Source organism: Microtus oregoni, unplaced genomic scaffold (genome assembly GCF_018167655.1).
Source record: "Microtus oregoni isolate MIOR12 unplaced genomic scaffold, Mior012 000115F_ref0000277, whole genome shotgun sequence".
NCBI lineage: Eukaryota > Metazoa > Chordata > Mammalia > Rodentia > Cricetidae > Microtus > Microtus oregoni.
The window spans coordinates 1897501-1917075 of record NW_024544744.1 but is presented as its reverse complement, the minus strand read 5'-3'; the positions used below and the strand labels follow the sequence as shown (position 1 = coordinate 1917075).

General features: G+C 43.6%; 1 protein-coding gene across 1 annotated transcript in view; it reads right to left on the bottom strand.

Annotated features, from left to right (window-relative positions):
• Nucleotides 1–6272: 6272 nt before the first annotated feature.
• Aoah (acyloxyacyl hydrolase) overlaps nucleotides 6273–19575 on the bottom strand; it is a 205263-nt gene continuing 191960 nt past the window's right edge. The window contains exons 20-21 of the mRNA XM_041645717.1: nucleotides 19192–19268; nucleotides 6273–6656 (exon numbers count right to left, since the gene is read on the bottom strand). Coding sequence (XP_041501651.1) covers nucleotides 6528–6656; nucleotides 19192–19268 — 206 coding nt within the window. The 3' untranslated portion in view covers nucleotides 6273–6527. The remainder of the gene's footprint in view (nucleotides 6657–19191; nucleotides 19269–19575) is intronic.

Below are 19575 nucleotides of genomic sequence, written 5' to 3'. Positions count from 1 at the left end.
AAGAGTCCGTAGGCGATCTCTCCTAATTTGTGCTTTTTGTGTCTTAATTTTTTACAAACCTATTTTATAACCTAAATAATTAACAGAATCTCCCTTCCGAATCTTTTCAGGAGCGATTTGCAATCCCCATTTAGGTAAAAGTATCTTTATTTCTTCAAAAAGTCTGTTCAAGGTATCCATGTTTGAATCGGATAACAAAATGTCGTCCATGTAATGGTATACTATAGATTTGGGAAATTTCTTGCGTATTATTTGCAATGGTTGGTTCACAAAATATTGGCACAGGGAGGGGCTATTTAACATACCCTGGGGGAGGACGGTCCAGTGGTACCTCCTCAAAGGTTGAGAATTGTTATAAGTAGGCACTGTGAAGGCAAATTTTTCTCTATCTTCTTTTTGCAAAGGTATAGTGAAAAAACAATCCTTTAAATCAATAACTATGAGAGGCCATCCTTTTGGTAATAAAGAGGGCAAAGGAATTCCAGATTGCAGAGGGCCCATAGGTTGAATAACCTTGTTGATGGCCCTGAGATCTGTCACCATTCTCCATTTACCTGATTTTTTCTTAACCACAAATACAGGAGAATTCCAAGGGCTGGTAGATTCTTCTATATGTCCAACATCTAATTGTTCTTGTACCAGCTGTTCTAAAGCCTGTAACTTTTCCTCAGCTAAAGGCCATTGCTTTGTCCATATTGGTTTCTCAGTCAACCATTTTAGAGGCAAGGCTGTTGGTATCTCTGAAGGGACATCAATTGCTTGTTCTTGTACAGCCCGAATGGCCGGTTTTCTCCGTTTGTAATATCTTTTAAAATTATTCTCAGAAATATAGGCTCTAGATTTAGCAGGAATGTTAATTTCGTTATTCCATTGTTATAGTAGGTCACGACCCCATAAATTCATTGCAATATTGGCTACATATGGCTTTAATTTTCCTATTTGTCCCTCTGGCCCTACACATTCAACCCATCTCGTGGTCTGCCTTACTCGAGATAGGGTTCCAATTCCCAGGAGCTGAACATTTACATTCTGAAGAGGCCAATATGGATGCCAAGATTCTGGGGTAATGATACTTACATCAGCACCTGTGTCCAGCAGGCCAGTAATAAAAATGCCATTTACACACACTCTCAGTTTAGGTCTTTGATCATTTATAGAAGTTTGCCAAAACACACGTAACTTATCTTTCTGATCATTATTGCTTGTAACAGTAGGCATGGGGCTTCCTAATTGTCCTGATGAGGCACGTTCTCTGCAGAAACTGGATATGACTGAACCATGCTTGCTATGGGGGCCTGTGAAGCACCCCCTCTCACGTTTCCCGACTGTATCAGGTTGCCTTGTCTATCTCTTGTAGACCTGCATTCATTCGTCCAATGTCTGCCTTTTCCACATCTTCTACATAAACCTGAAGGCTGAGTCCTCCTATTTCTGTTATTTCTAGAAGATGCATTATTATTATTATTTCTGAAAGATGCATTATTATTATTATTTCTGAAAATCCGTTGTCTACAATTCCTTTTCATATGACCCATTTTGCCACAATTAAAACATTTGGTATTCTGGTGTCTCCTTTTACCATTGGAAATTGCTTCTTCTACCCATGCTTCAGTGCCATAATCAAATGTATCAACATTGAGTGTATGCAAGACCCATTCTTCCAAAGGCGCTGATCTGAGCTTTAAAGGCCCCAAAATCCTTTTGCATTCCACATTTGCATTTTCATAAGCCAAAGACTCAATCATTATACATCTTGCTTCTGGGTCAGATATCCCTATTTGTACAGCCTTAGTTAATCTTTGTAAAAAGTCACTAAAGGGTTCTCTCTGACCCTGTTTAACTCTGACAAATGATTCCATTCTCTGTCCTGGGTCTTGTACCCTGTCCCAAGCCCTTAAGGCTGCTGTAGTACACATGGAGAGTGTGTTTTCATCCAAATTAGCTTGTTCCTGAGGATCGGAAAAGAGCCCTTCACCTAAAATTTGATCTAGGGAAATGACAATTCTCTTTGCTTTTTCCTGCTGTTCTAAGAGTCTAGCCTCTTGCCTGAATAAGCATTTCCATTTCAATTGCTGTCCACTCTCAAGTACCGCAGAGCTCAGCTGGAGCCAGTCCGAGGGGGTAGCTCTGTTTGTCATGGCCCAAGTTCTTAGCATCTCTTTAACAAAAGAGGCTTGCATCCCAAAAGTCATGACAGCCTGTTTTATTTCCTTGATATCATTCATACGGACAGGCTCCCATGTATCCTCCTTGTTGACCCTAGGGTTTTTGGAACCAATCACCTTCTCTGTTGTTATTACTGGAAAGGCAGGTAGAGCTGTAGGTAGAGCTTTGTGGAAATTGTCCCGGAGAGACTTACCCACAGATGTAGTTAAAATTTGCCTTTCTACCCTTTGCTCTTCTTCATCAGAATTTAGAAATTCCTCAATCTTTTCAATTCTATTCACCATTGCCTTCTGCAATGTCTGAATCTCCTGTCCAGAATTATGTCCCAAAGCCTTCATTGAGGATTCTAATGTATGAAGTTTGTCCGTTAGAGATAACATCTCATCTTTGGACATAATTTTTATGGCATAAACCGTGCCTTCTTGTATTGACAATCTTTCCGCCAATCTGTCATAAGCTTTAGACAAAATCCGATTGTCACATTCAGCAGTTTTGATTCTCTCAGTTAATGTTTCATTTCCTACAGAAAGGGACTGAATCTTATGGTCCAGATCAGCTGTTCCCTCTTCCATAGTAATGAATTTCTCCTTAATATCAGCCACTAATGTTTCCGTTCCTACAGAAAGGGACTGAACCTTATGATCCAGATCAGCTGTTCCCTCTTCCATAGTAATGAATTTCTCCTTAACATCAGCCTGGAGAACTTCAAACTGATTCTTGAGAAGATTGTTATCAGCCTGGCGAACTTCAAACTGATTCTCGAGAAGATTGTTATCAGTCTGGAGAACTTCAAACTGATTCTTGAGAAGATTGTTATCAGCCTGGAGAACTTCAAACTGATTCTTGAGAAGATTGTTATCATTCTCAATTGTTTTTAAGCGTTCAATCTCTGCCTTAAGAATCCTGGATTCGTCTCGTAAAGACTTTATCATATTTCTATTATCAAACCATTTGGTGCCAATGAAAACTACGAATCCCAGGAAGGATCCATAGATGTGGGGTGATAGACACCTCCTGTAAAATCTCCCACATGGTACAATTAAAAAAACTGTTAAATACTTGAACAGTAATGTGTTCAGACATTTTATTTATAAAAGAAAATTTTTTTACCTGCAATGATCGGTTCCTGTCAGTGGTGGTCTCTGTGTTTTTGGAGCCTGTCCTAGAACTAGCTCTTGTAGACCAGGCTGGCCTCGAACTCACAGAGATCCGCCTGTCTCTGCCTCGCAAATGCTGGGATTAAAGGCGTGCACCACCAAGGCCTGGCAGGCCTCAAACTCACAGAGATCCGCCTGCCTCTGCTTCCCAAGTGCTGGGATTAAAGGCGTGTGCCACCACTGCCCAGCCAAGTCACTTTGTATCAGACCAAATCTGACGCTGTGGCAGCTTTTGTTGCAAAACTGCAGGTACTTGAGCTTCTGCTAATTCAGGCAGTGGGGTTCGGCTGCAAAACTTAGCCAAGGCAGGCAGAATGGGCCTGTGTGGCCGAGTATGTCTCGGACTTGGCACTGGGGCCTGAGTCACGAACTGAAAAACAGCACCTGGGAGGGTGCTGTGTTAGCTAGCGGGCTACCCGCTTGAGTCGGGGGCAAAATAGCCTGACGTTGGACGCCAAAATGTAGCGGCGTAAACGAATGCAGACAGATTGTAAAAATATATATAGTTTTAATGTAGAAATGGACTTACAGAACCACCGTTCCCGCGGAGACCAGGAAAGCAGAAGAGACAGCTTGGATCAGGCTAGCCAAATTTATAGGCAGACATTAGCCCGAGGCGAACACGCCTCCTAAGGGGCGGGACTTATCCCTACACTTTCCTTTCCTTATTCCCCTTCCTTCCTTCCTTTCTTTCTTTCTTTTTTTCTTTCTTTCTTTCTTTCCTTCTCCCTTCCTTCCTTTCTTTCGTTTGATTGATCGATTGCTTAAAATTTTATTGATTCATTTAATTTACATTCTGACCACAGTTTTCCCTCCCTCCTCTCCTCCCACTCACTTCCTCCTCTACCTCTCCTCTGTCCTTTCTCAATCCACTTTTCCTCTTTATCTGTCCAGAAAGGGGCAGGCCTCCCATGGTATCAACAAAGCATGGCATATCAAGTTGCAATGCGACTAAGTATATTTCCTTGTATTGATGCCAGTATGAGAAATAGGTTCCTAAGAGTCAGTCAAAGCCTTAGGGACAATCCCTGCTCCCATTGTCAGGAATCGCAAAAATAGACCAAGCCACACAGCTATCACATATATGTAGGTCAGTCCCATTCCCTGGCTGTTGGTTCAGACTTTCTGAGTTCCTATAAGCCAGATTAGTTGTTTCTGTGGCTTTTCTTGTCATGTTGTTGACTCTCTGGCTCCTATAACCCTTCCTCCCACTCTTTAGCAGGATTCCCTGAGTTAGGCCTAATATTTGGCTGTGGGTCTCTGCATCTGTTTCCATCAGTTACTGGATGAAGGAGCTCTGATTACAATTGTTGTACTCACCAATTTATCACAGGAGATGGGCTGTTCAGGCTATGCTATTGCTAAGAGTCTTAGATTAGATAGGATCATCCTTGCAGGTTCATGGGACTTTCCCCTGTATCAGGCTTCTACCTGACCTTGAAAAGCTCCCCCTTTTTAGTCATATCTTTCAGTACTCTCCCCCTTCACTCATCCTAACATGATCCTTCAAGTTCCCATCTCCACCTGCCCCCAGTCTACCCAGGAGGTCTCTTCTTCTTTTTTTTTTTTGATTTTTTTTTATTGAGAAAAGGAAAAAAAACAAGTTTCCGCCTCCTCCCAGCCTCCCATTTCCCTCCCCCTCCTCCCACCCTTCTCCCCCTCCAGGAGATCTCTTCTATTTCCCCTTCCCAAAGAGAGTCATATGTCTCCCTATTCACCTTCCTTGTTACCTAGTCTCTCTAGGTCTGTGGATTGTAGCATGATTATCCTTTATTTTACAGTTAATACCTATTTATGAGTGAGTACATACCATATTCGCCTTTCTGGGTCTGGGCTACCTCACTCAGGATGAATTTTTCTAGTTACATCAATTTCTTTCCCTTCAAATTTCCTGATGTTATTGGTTTTTAACTGCTGAGTAATAATCCATGTGTAAATGTACCAAATTATCTTTATCCATTATTAAGTTGAGGGGCATATAGGCTCTACTGTAGAGTTATAGAAATAAAAATAGCATGCTATTGGCATAAAAAACAGATACATTGACCAGGGAACTGAATAAGACCCAGAAATAAATTCACACACATATAGACACTTGATTTTTGACAAAGAAGCCAAAATTATACAATGGAGAAAAAGAAAGCATCTTCAACAATTGGTGCTGGCATAACTGGAAGTCAGCATGTAGAAGAATGCGAATAGATCACTGCACAAAACTCAAGTTCAAGTGGATCAAAGACCTCAACATAAATCCATCCACAGTGAACCTGATAGAAGAGAAAGCGGGGAGTAGTTTTTAATGCATTGGAACAGGACACAACTTGCTTGATAGAACATTAGTAGCACAGACACTATGATCAACAATAATAAATAGTGCCAAAAAAATAATAAATAGTGCCTCATGAAACTGAAAAGTTTCTGTAAGGCATAGGATGAAATGACAGCCTACAGAATGGGAAAAGATCTTCACCAACCTCATATCTGACAGTGTGATGATCTCCAAAATATGTAAAGAACTCAAGAAATTAGACATCAAAAAACCAAAATAATCCAATTAAAATTGGAGTGCAGACCTAAACAGAAAATTCTCAACAGAAGATTCTCAAAGTGCAGAGAAACACTTCAAGAAATATTCAACATCCTTAGCCATAAGGGAAATCCAAATCAAAGTGACTCTGGAATTTCATCTTACACCAGTCAGAATGGCTAAGATCAATAACACAAATGACAGCTTATGCTGGAGAGGATGTGGAGAAAGGGGATCACTCCTCCATTGCTGGTGGGAGTGTAAACTTGTACAGCCACTTTGGAAATCAATATGGTGGTTTCTTAAAAAAATTGAGAATCAACCTAGCTAAAGACCTAGTGACACCACCCTTGGGCATATTCCTAAAGAATGCTCAATAATACCACAAGGCCACTTGCTCAACTATGTTCATAGCAGTTTTATTTGTAATAGCCAGAACCTGGGAATAACTCAAAGAACTTTCTTAAAAGGTGTCTCAGGGTTGAGCACAGGCAGATTGATGTGGGAAGCTTTGGCATCACATGGCCATTCGGGTCTGTCTCCAACTGGGGGGAAAGTGATCTATAGAAACACTACCAAAGAGGGCCCTCTGGACCTGTAGCACAGCAATCCCTGGAGTGGGTGGGTGGGAGCGTTTATCCGTCTTTCTGTTTCACAGGGGTACTCTGCCTGGGTACTCAGTGTCCTCCCTGGTCTCCAAACACTTCTTCAATCTGAGAATTGAATGAATTTTCCTTTCCCAGGATCTGAGGCCATTGGGACTGAATCTTCTTCCAGACACGATCTGCCAGCAGCAGTGAAGCCACCTGCAAGAGAGCCAGAGTGAGAGGCAGTAAGGAACCCACCAGCAGCCTTGGCATGCAGCTTAGTTGGTTGAATGCTTGCTTAGCATAGAGAAGCCCAAGTTTTACTCCCAGTGCTACATAACTGAGGCACATGCCTAATCCCACCACTCAAGAGGTAGATGCAAGAGGATCAGAAGCTCAAGTTTATCCTTGGGCTACATAGTGGGTTTAAGGCCAATCCAGTATCCATGAAACTTTGTCAAACAATAATGAAACTGACCATCAGGATTTCGTACACTCTGTCTTTCTTAAACCTTTTATCACTGTTAGTATTATCTGAGAGAAACAATTTAAAAAAGGAAGAATTTCTTTTTCTCATGGCCTGTAGACACACCATGATGTAAGAGTATGGTAGAGAGAAGCTGTTTACTCCATGGCAACCAGTACACAAAGAGGGGACAGGCAAGGGCCAGTGATAAGATGTTCCTTAAAAGGCCACTCTCAGGATTTCCTTTGCTTCAGCCAGGTCCTGTCTTCTAAAGTTTACTTCACCTCTCACAACAGAACCATTAGCTCGAAAACCTAGAATTTAACACTAAATTCTGGGGGACATTTCATGTTCAAAACTCATCATCACCTATGGTGGGAAGATCTGAGGACCGCGCCTGAGCTCCCTGCCTCCATTTCTGTATATTCGATCTCTTCCCTGAGGTGGGTGGGGCCAATAACTTTGTCCAAAGTGATATGGTGATGATGGACAGCAGCCACTTCAGTGATTGTGTTTACCTATGTAGAACTTGGTCTTGCTGGACTGATGGCTTAAGAAGCTGTGAGCTGATGCTAGGCTCCAACTAAGGACCAGCAAGAAGCTGGGTCCTCAGCCCAATGCTGAATCTGTCAGCCCAGGTGAGTGTGAGGCTGCTGACCTCAGAGCCTCAGCAGCACCCCTTGATGGTAGTTTTGTGACACCTTAAGGACAGGACCAAATTAAGCTATGGTCATCAAAAACTACAACGTAACAGATGTTTATCATTTTAAGTTCCTGGATTTGTGACTTGCAGATATAGAACAAGCATATATTCTCAAAATCCCACTCCTGCACTGCCTTTGACAGCCAGCAACTATTCCGTCTGTTGGCCTAAGGCCTGGGTGCTGATGACTAGAGGAAGTCTCCCCTGGATGAACTTCTGTCCTCATCCAGGAGACAGATATGCAGAATAACCCCATGCCTGAGGGCTCTGAGGGAGAACCACAAGCCAGAATAGGAGGAAATATCAACTCTGCCTGGACAGGAAAGGGCAGCTCTCTTGGGAGAAGCAGAACTTTCGAGGGTAGGTTCTGGATGTTTCTCGGGGAAGCTGTGCATATGGCAGAGACCATGGAGTATACACATGACACATGGGAGGAAAATGGAGCGATCAGGAAGCTCCGGGCATCCAGAAGATGAGACTGGATAGGTAAATTGCTAGGGCTTGGATCCTGAAAAAGACACAGAATGTGAATTGCTTGGCTGGAACAAGAGACGTCTTGCGTTAGGCACAGCAGGCTGAGCACTGACTCTTCTGCCAAATGCCACTTTCTTGGCTTCTGTAGCTTTATGCTAGATTTGCTTTATCCCTAGTGGTAGCAGGATCTAGTCTTGATTGTCCAGCCCTCTGCTCATCTCCATGTGCTTTGGGTAAGGAGGCTTTTTCTCAGCAGATGATACATTTAGCAAATGGGCCTGGCTGATCCTCAGGGCCAAATGGCTATATCTCAGCAGTAATTTTTATGTTGAAATTAAGAGAAACATGATTACTGAGGGCCTGAGAGGGGAACACACTGTGAAGTAGGAGGGACACTGTCCTCAGGGGTAGTTCACCAAGTCAGTTGACAGTGCTGTGTGACATTGGGTTGCTTTTTGGAACTCTGCAGGTCAAATTACACAATAAGTAGGATAGGGCCAATGATCAAAAGCTCTTTCTGGGTCTAAACTGCATTAATACTCTAGTAATCATTAGAAGAAAACAAAACAAACTTAGTCATTGCATTAATCAGCCCCAGAATTTTTATGTATTCTAGGGCCTTCTGAAGTGGACCTAAAAAAAATGTATTCAATTAAGACTTTTACTTCCGGATATTGAGGCTCAAACTCAAGACCACCTTGTGCATGCCAAACAAGCACTGTACCATGTGCCCATCCCTGGCCAGACATCCAACTAAGCATGTGATCATTTTGTTTCTTATTAATTTTTTTTATTGCGAAAAGAAGAAAAAAAACATAAACAAAAAACAAGTTTCCACCTCCTCCCAGCCTCAGCCTCCCATTTCCCATCCCCTCCTCCCACCCTTCTCCCCCTCCTCCCACCCTTCTCCCCCTCCTCCCACCCTTCTCCCCCTCCCCCCACTCCTCTCCCCCTCCCTCTCCAGTCCACAGAGCAGTCCGGGTTCCCTGCCCTGTGGCAAGTCCTAGGTCCTCCCCCCTCCGTCCATATCTAGGAAGGTGAACATCCAAACTGGCTAGGCTCCCACAAAGGCAGCACATTAAGTAGGATCAAAACCCCCTGCCATTGTCCTTGGTGTCTCATCAGCCCTCATTGTTCGCCATGTTCAGAGAGTCCGGTTTTATCCCATGCTTTTTCGGTCACAGTCCAGCTGGCCTTGGTGAGCTCCCCGTAGATCAGCTCCACTGTCTCAGTGGGTGGATGTACGCCTCGTGGTCCCGAATTCTTTGCTCATGTTCTCCCTCCTTCTGCTCCTCCTTGGGACCTTGGGAGCTCAGTCCAGTGCTCCTGTGTGGGTCTCTGTCTCTAACTCTATCCATCACCAGATGAAGATTCTATGATGATATGCAAGATATTCGTCAGTATTGCTCTAGGATAGGGTCATTTCAGGTTCCCAATCCTCAGCTGCCCAAGGAACTAACTGGGAACCTCATCTTGGGCACTAGGGAGCCCCTCTAGGGTCAAGTCTCTTGCCCACCCTAAACTGGCTCCCTTAACTAAGAATTGTGGTTCCGTGCTCCCCTATCCACCTTTCCTTTATCCCAATTCTCCTGTTTCCCAGGTCCCCCCTCCTTCCCTTCTACCTTTTCTCTCCCCATCTCCCTTTACCCCCATCCCACCCCATCCCCAAGATCCCATTTTCTCCCCGGAAATTTGGTCTACTTCCCTTAGCCAAGAGGACAACTATGTTTTTCCTTGGGTTCACCTTCTTACTTAGCTTCTTTAGGTTCACCTCTTGTCGACTCCGTGGTCCTTATTTATGGCTAGAAACCAATTATGAGTGAGTACATCCCATATTCATCTTTTTGGGTCTGGGACACCTCACTCAGGATAGTGTTTTCTATTTCCATCCATTTGCATGCAAAATTCGAGAAGTCATTGTTTTTTACTGCAGCGTAGTACTCTAGCGTGTATATATTCCATACTTTCTTCATCCATTCTTCCATTGAAGGGCATCTAGGTTGTTTCCAGGTTCTGGCTATTACAAATAATACGGCTATGAACATAGTTGAACAAATGCTTTTGTCATTTGATAAAGCATCTCTTGGGTATATTCCCAGGAGTGTTATTGCTGGGTCCAGGGGTAAGTTGATCCCGAATTTCCTGAGAAACCGAAACACTGACTTCCACAGTGGTTGCACAAGATTGCATTCCCACCAGCAATGGATGAGGGTACCCGTTCCTCCACAGCCTCTCCAGCAAAGGTTATCCTTGGTGTTTTTGACTTTAGCCATTCTGACAGGTGTAAGATGATATCTCAAAGTTGTTTTGATTTGCATTTCCCTGATTGCTAAGGAAGTTGAACACGACCTTAAGTGTCTTTTGGCCATTTGAACTTCTTCTGTTGAGAATTCTCTGTTCAGTTCAGTGCCCCATTTTTTAATTGGGTTAATTAGCATTTTAAAGTCTAGTTTCTTGAGTTCTCTATATATTTTGGAGATCAGACCTTTGTCTGTTGTGGGGTTGGTGAAAATCTTCTCCCAGTCAGTAGGTTGCCTTTTTGTCTTAGTGACCATGTCCTTTGCTTTACAGAAGCTTCTCAGTTTAAGTAGGTCCCATTTATTCAATGTTGCCCTTAATGTCTGTGCTTCTGGGGTTATACATAGGAAGCGATCTCCTGTGCCCATCTGTTGTAGGGTATTTCCCACTTTCTCTTCTATCAGGTTCAGTGTGTTCGGGCTGATATTGAGGTCTTTAATCCATTTGGACTTGAGTTTTGTGCACGGTGAGAGATATGGGTCTATTTTCATTCTTATTAATTTATTAATTTTTTAGTAAGCATACACACTGGGGTTCCTTATGACACCTCATCCACGCATGTCCTTATACTTCACATATTCTCTCCCTGCCCTCCTCTTCCTGGTCCCTTCTCTCCAAACAGATGCCCTTTTGTTTCATCACACACACACACACACACACACACACACACACACACACACTTGTTGGAGGAAGGTCACTTGTTCTTCCCAGCCACCTGGCTAGCTTAGACCCGAAATAATCACATAGAAAATGTATTAATTAAATCACTGCGAGCGCACACACACACACACACACACACACACACACACGTATGCATGCACACATCGATGTACGCATGCATGCATCATACAAAACTTAAATCTCGGTTCTGCTTATGAGTGAGAACACACTTTGATTGTCCCCTTTTTTCCTCTCCATATCTTCTTTTGTTCTACCTGACCCCAAGTAGGCTTTATCCTCTCCCATGTAGCCCCTTTTCTATTTTCATCATATCCATATATTTAGATTAATTATGCAAATGAGAGAAAATGTGGCATTTCTCCTGTCTGTCACACATGCGTCCCTTAACATGATGGTCTATAGTCATGCCCACTTTTCCGCAGATGATGTGATTTCATTTCTCTCTACGGTTGAACAAAACCCCATTGAGTACAATATCACATCTTGATCGCTCTTGCGTGGCATCTAGGCTGCCTCCACATATTGGCCATTGTGAGCAATGCGGCAGTAAACATGAATGTGCAGGTGTCTCTGTGGTGTGCTGACTTAGCATCCTTCTGGACTCCTAGAATCGCACAGCTGACCACAGGGTAGCTGAAGTTCCGTGATGAGCCTCCATGTTGATTTTCTCAGTGGCTACACTAGTTTATGTTTTCTTAAGCATGGGATTTTGATAATATCCACACATCATACTACATAAAACATGTACATGCACCATATGCACACAGCACACACATCATCTTTCCACACATCACACATCCACCAATATAGCACACACACACACACACACACACACACACACACACACAAACACACAGCAAGGCTCAGGATAACCATCAGGCTGGCTGGGACTCTCTCACCCAAGGCACAGCCTGCCTTTGAGGACAGAAGCCTGGCCTTCTGGCCACTTTTCCTGACATTCCTCAATCAAGGATGCTGCTTCCAAGTCTGTGGAAAGCTCTTGGTGCGGCTTTTAAACTTGGGACGTTTAAATTGTCTTTTTAACGTTAATGTGGTAACAAGGCCGCTGAGGGCATTTATTTCCCTAATGTTAATAAGGGATGAGATGGGGGTGAAGGCACGAAAAGGAAAGTGAAGAGATGGGCTCAGCTTTGAGCTTGTGGTGACTGGTCTGAAAGCAATTAATTGGCTGTCACTCTAACAGAGATTAATGTTTTTCTGAGGGTATACTGCTGAAATATTTTGTCTTTAATGAGACCGGCATGCCAATATGCTAGAGACTTGGGAGGAAATGATCTACGTTACTCATTCCTTCATCCATTCATTTGGTTCTTTTCACTGAGTCCTCTCTACAGGTTTCTCCCCTACCCATTGTCTGTTGTCACTCCCATGATGCCCCATTCAGGGAGAGGCATAGCTGTCTTTCACTCCCTTTATTCCAAGCTAGTTGTTTCTTAAGCACAAGGTGAGTCTTTTGTTTGTCTCTATTCATAGCTTAATAAATTAAGCCAGTATCTAGACAATCTAGGACAGAAAATTTACCAAACAGAAAAAGATAGAATAAAAATTATTATCTGTAATTAGAGTTGAGGCGACCTTTTCTAACACTGGGTATAGGTTTCTCTCTCTCTCTCTCTCTCTCTCTCTCTCTCTCTCTTTCTCTCTCTCTCTCTCACACACACACCCAATGTATTCATCTATACATATAGTATTTTAAAATATGTTTTTCCTAAAGTGTAACACTCAACCTATAAAGTTAGCTCTTTTTGGTAAGCAGTACCACAAGTGTGCCAGAAGTATAGAGCACTGTTATTCCCCATATATTTCCTTGGCTCTCCCTTTCCACCACATTTCCCTGTTGGTCTACCTCATTTAAATGTAGATTTACACCCCCGTCTTTCCCAATGTACTGTCCTCTACCAGACGGCATTTATTTTACATCTTGGAGGATCAAACCTTGGTGGATCAGGAAACAGAGCACTCAAGCCCAGAAACAGTGACAGATGTAACCTTCAAAGTGACCTATTCCTAAGTGACTTATTCCTGCTAGCTAGGGACAGTCCAAAAGGTTGCACAGCCTCCACAAACAGCACTGCCATCCAAGGACAAACTCCTCACACATACACGAGTCTATGGAGGGCATTATATATATGTGTATATATATACATATATATGTGATAACAGATGCATATAAACATCTGCACTTCACAGCACAGTGAAGCCAGAAGTGGTTTCTGATCTCAAGTCAGCTTCCTGTAGTAGCACACAACATTTGACTTAATTGCTTGATGATCTGGAGTTGCACCAAGTGCTCAGCGATTACTGCTGGGAATTGAGAGGGTTGGGGAAAATCTATATTGACCCCAGGAGATACTGGGAATCTCAAATGAAATCTCTCTGATAAAGAACTCGTTTTGCCTTCCTCTATGCTTCCTCAGCTTGAAGTTAGAAACAGAAAATACCATTTGCTTAAAGGTGTTCAAGGGAAACCTTTCCCTTTCTCTTCCCTCCCAGAACGAACTTTTCAAAGTGAGCTTCCCCACCCCCTCCATTAGGGTTTAGACAATGAACATTATCTCTCACAGAGCACTGTGCATATGATGCTGCCTTTTTCTCTTACAGCCAGCAACTGCTCATGCATTTGTTATGAAGAAGGCTTTAGGACAGCAATCCCAAGAGTGTATCTTTCAGAGTGAGTCTCCATCACTGAGTGAGTTCTCTGAAAGAGCACCTTCTCTGGGCTTTCCCACAATCAACCCACCAGATGAACCATGGGGAGAACCAGAGGCACACAGTGTTACTACAGCTTCCCGTGCTGCCCCAGAAAGTCCCAACAGATGCTGTAGCTGAGAACCACTGCTTCCGAGGCTTGCTACGTACATATACTGAATGTGTAGTTTTTTGATTCCAATAATGGTGGCTTTGATTGGATTTCATTATCAGTTTAGTAGGTGACCCATTTTTCACCCATGAGAATTTGAGTAAAGTAGTAAGAGTGGAAGACTCCACAAAAACCATGCTTTGGGGGCAACTATGGGATTAGACTGAGTTATGAGCATAAAGACACCATTTCTCTGACTCATTGCCTCCGTGCTATTGGAAGGTCCTGGTACACAGGCCAGTCATCTGCCTGGTAGGCACCACTGCACATATATGGCTTCCTGTGTGTCTGGCTCCTTCCCCAAAGTAAAGCATGCCAGAAGGGGTTGGACTGCTCCTGTCAGGTGTGACCAATGTTCCAGTCACACAGAAGTCTGAATGCTGCTAAAACCATGGGATCTCCACACCCACTGAAAATTCTTTGTTCTACCTTAAAATTCTCTTTGAAGAGTCCACAAAGCAAGGGGACTTCACACTCTGTTGTCTTCTGTAAGCTTCTGGTGGAATGTCTCTTTCAGCTTTTCCTCGTAAGCCCCCATCACACACTGGGGCCAGGAGGGCAGAGTTGAATTTCTGGCCAGTACTACCTAGAGCTTGCAAATTTCTCTTCCCTCAGATGACAAGCTTCAAACTAAGCATGTTTCCTGGGCCACCTGTATGGCTATTGACAGCTGTACTTCCTCAGGAGGTACACCTGTGTGTAGTCCCCCTCCTAAAGTTGAATAAGGAACACCAGGAGGATCAAATACCTGCAGTGAGAACCCCCACCAGAGATTCTTTGGATGCCTCTCACTTTTCCTTTCCATGGTCTGTTTTTGTTGCTGCTTTTTGTTCTCTCTCTCTCTCTCTCTCTCTCTCTCTCTCTCTCTGCTACAAAAATCAAGAACCTTTTAGTGAAATAAACATAGAAGAAAACACTAAGCAGAAAAAAATCCCACTATTTTTAAAAGAGCAAATACTAATCATGATTAAATAAAATCAATCACAAGTCAAGAGGCAGAACAAGCAACCAGTTGACAGGAAAAAGTCATAGAGAATAAGAGGAAGTCCATGGAGGGAGAGACACACAGGAAACAGAAAGGAGGGACATCCAGTTGGAAGAATTTCCTTTGAGATGGCATAGGAGAATACACTCTTGCTGGGATGTCAGCTGAGGAGGGTCATGCAGGTTCTCTCTCTCTCTCTCTCTCTCTCTCTCTCTCTCTCTCTCTCTGAGCTTGCAGGTGTTCACTTCAGCATCTAGCTCTCCAGTCTTTATTGTTAAATTGAATAATTGAGATTTAGTCAAAAAGCAACATTTGGGGGGCTGGAGAGATGGCTCAGTGGTTAAGAGCACTGACTGCTCTTCTAGAGGTCCTGAGTTCAATTCTCAGCCACCACATGGTGGCTCACAACCACCTGTAATGAGGTCTGGCGCCCTCCTCTGGTGTGAAGGTGACCATGTAGCAAAACACTGTATCTATAATAAATAAATCTTCTTCTTCTTCTTCTTCTTTTTTTTTTTTTTTTAAAAAAGAGCAAATACAGAGTGGGGCTACATAGATTTCACTGAAAACTCAAAATGGCTTAATGCCTTTGAAGTTGAATCACTGCTAAATTTAATGCAGGCTTTACCAGCCCAAAGCTGAAAATCCGCCCTGCTTGTGTTTTCTCTGTAGTAAGAGTGCTCAGAGCTCTGCAGAAAAGACAGTGGCCAAGTGCTCTCAGTTGGAGGAGGGCATTGCTCTCTCGCTCAGCCCTCCTCACCAAAATACAGCCTCTTGGACCTGGCCATGTGTGGACACCACTGATTTTAACACTGAAAACATGGCAGCTGTGTAAACACCTATGTTTAAGAAGGAATTTAGGTCCAGCTCCAGGCTCTCTGTAGCAGACGAATGATGTTTTTATTAGTCAGAGCAAACGACGAATTAAATACACGGTGGTTGCTGGTTTGCCAGCTGGCCCAATCTGAGGTGACTGCTTAGGAAGTGGGTTCACTGGCCCAGACTGTTCTCCTCCCTACACCTCTCTGCACAGTTGCCATCTGGGCCCTCCATAAACCTTCCCAGGGCTTTTGTGTCTCGTGAACTTACAAAGTTAAGGCAAATGGAGACCTGGGGGAGACTGTTTAGCTCTTTAAAGACGCCCATTGGCTCGGTGTTGTGTGTCTCCAGCAGCAGACAGGTTCAGGATTGAAGAGGAATGAAGGGCTTGATTCATAGAAACTCCCTTGTTATATCATAACGTTTTGTTCTCAGTTGGGTAGAGACAATTCATTTCTCTTCAGACAGAAACAGTTGTGTTCCTGTGTCCTGTTCTTGTGTTCACAGGACTCCCACTTCTTTAACATGGCGGCTCTGTAGAGTCAATGGTCCCTGTGAGTTTGAAGAGGAGGCTTCGGGAAATTCCCAGGACGGGGCTAGGAGGACATTGTTTGGCAGGGAGTGTGGTTTGGATGAGGCTTCCAAGGCTATAGGCACCAAAGATACTAACACATGGTTGAGGAGGACCCGAGGGAAACTAGGTGTGGTCAACGCCATGGCTCTTTCAGTGCTGTCCTTTTCCTGCTGTCTGATTTGGGACCCAGTGATGCTCTAAGTGACTCTTCAGATGCCGTAACTTCAGGGCTCTCAAGCTAATGTTTCACAAGGCTGAGCTATGTTGTGTCCACAGGCTATGAATTGGTGCCCTGATTCTGTGTAACATATTTTCACTGCTTGACTTAATTTCCTTTTACTTTTTACAGTACCTTCACCTAAGAATTGTCCATCTCCACACTGTGGCTGTAGCTATAGACAAGGAAAAGAGGAATAGATATAGATATGGTTAGGACATCAAATCTAGGACCTCAACCATTCCGGACGGGTTCTGTATTGCTGAGCTACAGCCCAGCCCTATTATGGCTACCTTTTAGGAACATAAGTCTCATTTCTGGCTAGGAAACATTCATTGGCCTCATTCTTCATGGAAAAAGGCTTGCTAGGATCTGCTTCAGAGCCCCTCTTCTTTCCTCTCCATTCCACGCGCGTCTCATGTTCAAGCTGCACTGAAACATGTGAACCCCTCCAGCATTCTCAGCTTTTTCTAGCTTCAGACTTTTGCTCGTGCTGTTTCCGATGCTTGACATACTTCCTGCAGCCTTTCCCCTCCTCTTCATTTCCTTTGTCAGTCATGGTCTTAGTTCTGACGTCACATCCTCCAGACACCCTTTCCTAACATCATCTTCTGCCACCTTCCCAGCTCATCATTCTTGCTTGCACACTTAGCGTTACCACATTAAATTTATTTATTTCCCCATCTCTCTCCTACTGTATGCTATAATCTTAAACAACGAAAACTGATTTTCTGTTCGTTTTTGAGTTTTGACAGTTGGGCAGGCACTCAACACACACTACGAGATGGAAAGTTGTCAACCTGGACTTTTCAGCTCAATGTGTTTGATAGGTAGGAGGGTTTGAGCATGGTGGCCCACTGCTGCCCACTTTAGACATGGGTACGCATGCTCGCTCACTCACCACTCACTCACGCACTGTGGAACACACCGTACAGGAATCATGTTAAGACTATGGGACACATTAGGCATTAGGACTCTGATTTCAATAACCAATTGTATGTAAAACATAACACTCCAGCATAGGCTCCCAATTTGGTAGACTTTCAAATTATTTTAAGAGTCAGACAGGGACAGGTTGATATTTGATAATGCGAACACGTCCCGAGGGACAAAACAAAGCTCTGTGAGCTTTCAGCATCTTCTTTGTGTTTGGTTTCAGGTGACACCATAGCTGGCCATCTTCTTATGTCTCTATCCTCTATGGAATAAGACTTCTGTTGTGCCAAGAGGAGCTCAAGAACTCCTACCTCAGTGGGAGGAAGTGTCCCAAGTGTCTTTAGTTCTGACTAAGTGGGCAGCTGAGGCAGGAAGGATCATTTGGTCCCAGAAGCGTACGGAACCCAAGGAAGAGTGTTTTAGAAGGGTACCTGTTCTAAAAAGGGGGGTGGAGTTTCACATTATTCTAAAAAAAAAAAATGAACCGTTTTTGTGGAGCCAGATCCCAATTACTAGTTTCTAGCCAATAATTCTCTGAACAACTCATTTATCTGACACACAGAAATTTAATATTCTGAGTGTATTACTAGGATTTTTAAAAATTGGTTGTTTTAAACAGTGAGGTGGATATTTAATCTTCTCCTTCAGGTTTACCATGTATGGACATCTTCATTGCCTTTCACTCATTAGGCACCTCCTTTCTTTTTTCTTTCCTTTTGAGGTAATTTTTCACCATGCCCATGGACAAACGCAAATGCTGAGCCCAGGCCTGGCGAAGATGAATTCCATTCAAGTTCTCAAGGGCACCTGGCCCTTCCTGCACTCAGCCAGGGGTGGGGGCCTTGTCATCACCATACCACACTGACGAAAGCTGGGTCAGGTGCCTATGGTGACAGAGGACTGCCTGAGGCAGACGGCCATCCCACCCCGTGGAAAACCAGCTTTCAGGATGTCCAAGTGTCACAAGAGCTCCCTGATGCTTTCTTCTCTTTTTAAAATAGAAATGTCACAAGCATGTCAAGAATATGGGGCAGATAAAAGTAGAGCTTCGCTGTCTGAAGGCCAAATAATGGGAGGGGAGTGGGACAAGCGTGACTAAGCCCCAGTCCTCAGCTCCCATGAGGTGTAAAGAAACCGGAGCCCAGCCCCTTCCTAGCACTGCTTGAATTTGGAGAGAAGGAACAGCTCTTTCTGCAAGCCACTGCTAAAGCATTGTTCTCTCATGGTGTTCGTTCTAGAGAGACTTACACAATGTTTCTCACACAACTCACATTCAGGAATCCTTGCGATTATTACTATTTTAAGTATAATACATTTTTTTGAGAATTTCATACATGTGTATGATGTATTTTGATCATATTTTGCGGTCATTTTTTTTCTAGGTGTTGACTTTTCTTTTTACGTAAGGCATGGCTGATGGTTCTTTTCTCATTGGCCACTAGGAAGCCCTGAGCAGGTTTTGTAGGTCTCCTGGGGTAGTTCCTCAGGGTTACCCTCCACATATTTTATGAACTGTAGAAACCACATCAGAGACCCTGGTAAATTTTGTACCTTATTTTACTTTCTCGCTGATTTTCACATTATTTTACTGAATTTTCTATGTTACATATGTGTTCACACAATCTAAAATTACTTCTGGGAATAAACTAGCATAAACACCAACATATGAATGCATGCATATATTTTAGAAAACCAAGCAGATAGCCTCAGCAACACTCACCTCATTGGGGTGGAATCCATCCACGGGCTCAATAAGCTGCCACGGCTGGCCACCTCTTTTCCGCCACTCCTCTATGACTGAAAAACACACAGTTGGAGGGTTACAGACGAGTTTCATGCTGCCAAGGATAAAGAGCTCGTGTGATGTCATTCAGTGTCTCCTGCTCTTTTCTTTAATTCTTGTGTATGGATGTTGTGCCTGCCTGCATGTCGGCGTGCTACCTGCATACTTGGTACCCATGGAGACGAGAAGAGGGCATCAGATCCCCGGGTGGCAAATGCTGGTGAGTTGCCCCGTGGGTGCTGGGAATTGAACCCTGGTCTTCTGGAAGAATAGCCAGTACTCTTAACCACTGAGCCATCTTTCCAACCCTCCAGCCCGTAT